The sequence below is a fragment of the Cyprinodon variegatus genome, unplaced genomic scaffold (assembly GCF_000732505.1).
Source record: "Cyprinodon variegatus isolate N-32 unplaced genomic scaffold, C_variegatus-1.0 Scaffold523, whole genome shotgun sequence".
In the NCBI taxonomy this organism is placed as follows: Eukaryota; Metazoa; Chordata; class Actinopteri; order Cyprinodontiformes; family Cyprinodontidae; genus Cyprinodon; species Cyprinodon variegatus.
The window spans coordinates 89,283-90,832 of NW_015150976.1; the positions used below are offsets into that span (position 1 = coordinate 89,283).

General features: G+C 39.8%; 1 protein-coding gene across 2 annotated transcripts in view; it reads right to left on the reverse strand.

Moving 5' to 3' along the window:
* Positions 1-932, reverse strand: part of LOC107095080 (ectodysplasin-A receptor-associated adapter protein-like) — a 40,178-nt gene extending 39,246 nt beyond the window's left edge. For both annotated transcript variants that reach the window (XR_001481716.1, XM_015391052.1), the window contains exon 1: positions 783-932. Coding sequence is in view for 1 of the 2 variants with exons in the window: in XM_015391052.1 (XP_015246538.1) it covers positions 783-816 (34 nt within the window). In the remaining variant the exon portion in view is untranslated. The remainder of the gene's footprint in view (positions 1-782) is intronic.
* Between the last annotated feature and the right edge of the window lie 618 nt (positions 933-1,550).

Below are 1,550 nucleotides of genomic sequence, written 5' to 3' on the forward strand. Positions count from 1 at the left end.
TGTTTGTTTTTTTAAAGGTTACTTTATATTTTTATACTTTAAGTAGTTTTTGGAGCACATATTTTTTCACTTTTACTTCAGTAAAGAGGTCAAGCTGATACTTCAACTTTTACCAGAGTGTTTTTAAACTGCAGTATCTATACTTCTACTTAGGTTTCTTTAGAGTTAATAAGACGTTTTCACAGATCAAAACTTAGCTGTTCAAATTACTTCCAGTGGCCCTGCTCCCTGGGAGCCGCACAATGGCAGCCCACTGCTCCCCAACGGGGATGGGTTAAATATAGAGGTGAATTGATCCAATATTAGATCAATATATTATTATTAATAATGATTAGGAATATTGTTGAAATCCTGCAGAGAAGGGCGAACTGGATTATTTAGTTTGCGCTGATGGAAGATGCAGGAGTGGGTCTGCTCGCCCACAGCATGACAGCTCATTGTGCGCATCCTCCAGTGCGTCTGGACTCCCAGTCAGCGGCTGCGGTTGTTTCCGCTGTGCAGCATGAGAGAAGGTCAACCTGGGCAGACAGCCTGCTGTGGCTCTAAGGTCGCTGGGTTTCCCCACTCTATGGAGGAGGGAATTTAAGTTTAAAGTGGAAACTTTCTCAATTGCTCTGAGTCAAACCTGCATCATTTGCTTTAATATAGACCGCAGCAGAAAAGAAACAAAATGAATAAAAACTAAAATGCACACATTTCAGAGGAGAGAATAAGTAAAGGCAGATGGCTGTGTCATTAACGGTAGATGGGAAATAAAACTTCCTGCAGAGTCAGGTACTCACCGAAGGGCTCCTTATAGGCCATTAAACTGCTCATCTTTAAAGTGTCTCAAAGACAGAGAGAAGGAGGAATTCAGCTCTGCTCTCAGAGTGAAGAACCGTCCAAACACTCCGGGTTAGTTCAGCCGAGCCAGCCGAGCGGCGGCGTCTCACAGAATGAGGTGAGGAGAGTCTGCCGAGGCAGGTTAGCGCAATTAATGCTGCCTTCACGGACCCCTCGGTATTCACAGCCTTCACACCTAAACCTCGCGTTGGCCGGGGCGGTTTGCCTTTAAGGGAGTTTCTTTCAGGTAAAGAACAGAAGATGATGTGAATTAGTGGAAGACTTTTACAATTGGCGCTTTAAAAGCACATCGTGATAAGTAATTTATTCAGCTTTTCTTTTTAAACTCCACAGCTGCAGATTTACACTTTTTCATCGAGTAACAATAAAAACTATTCTTTTGGGATTTAACCCTTTAAAGCCCGATCCAAGAATAAAACAAAACAGAAAATTACTTTTTTTTTTTGTTTGAAGTCCTTATTTGGCCTTTTAACAAAATATGTAAAAAGAAAAAACAGAAATAGATTTTTGATATTAATAATTTATTACTATGTGATAAGTCAAGATTATTTTTTGTGTAGTCTTCTGCCCTCAGTTATCAGGTATATCTGATTGTATACAATAGGATTTTGAGCAAAGTTTTTACCATTAAATTATGAAAAAGGTGTCCGACGCAAAACATTTCAGAAACCGTATCAAATATGATACATTTGGCATTACAGGGTTAA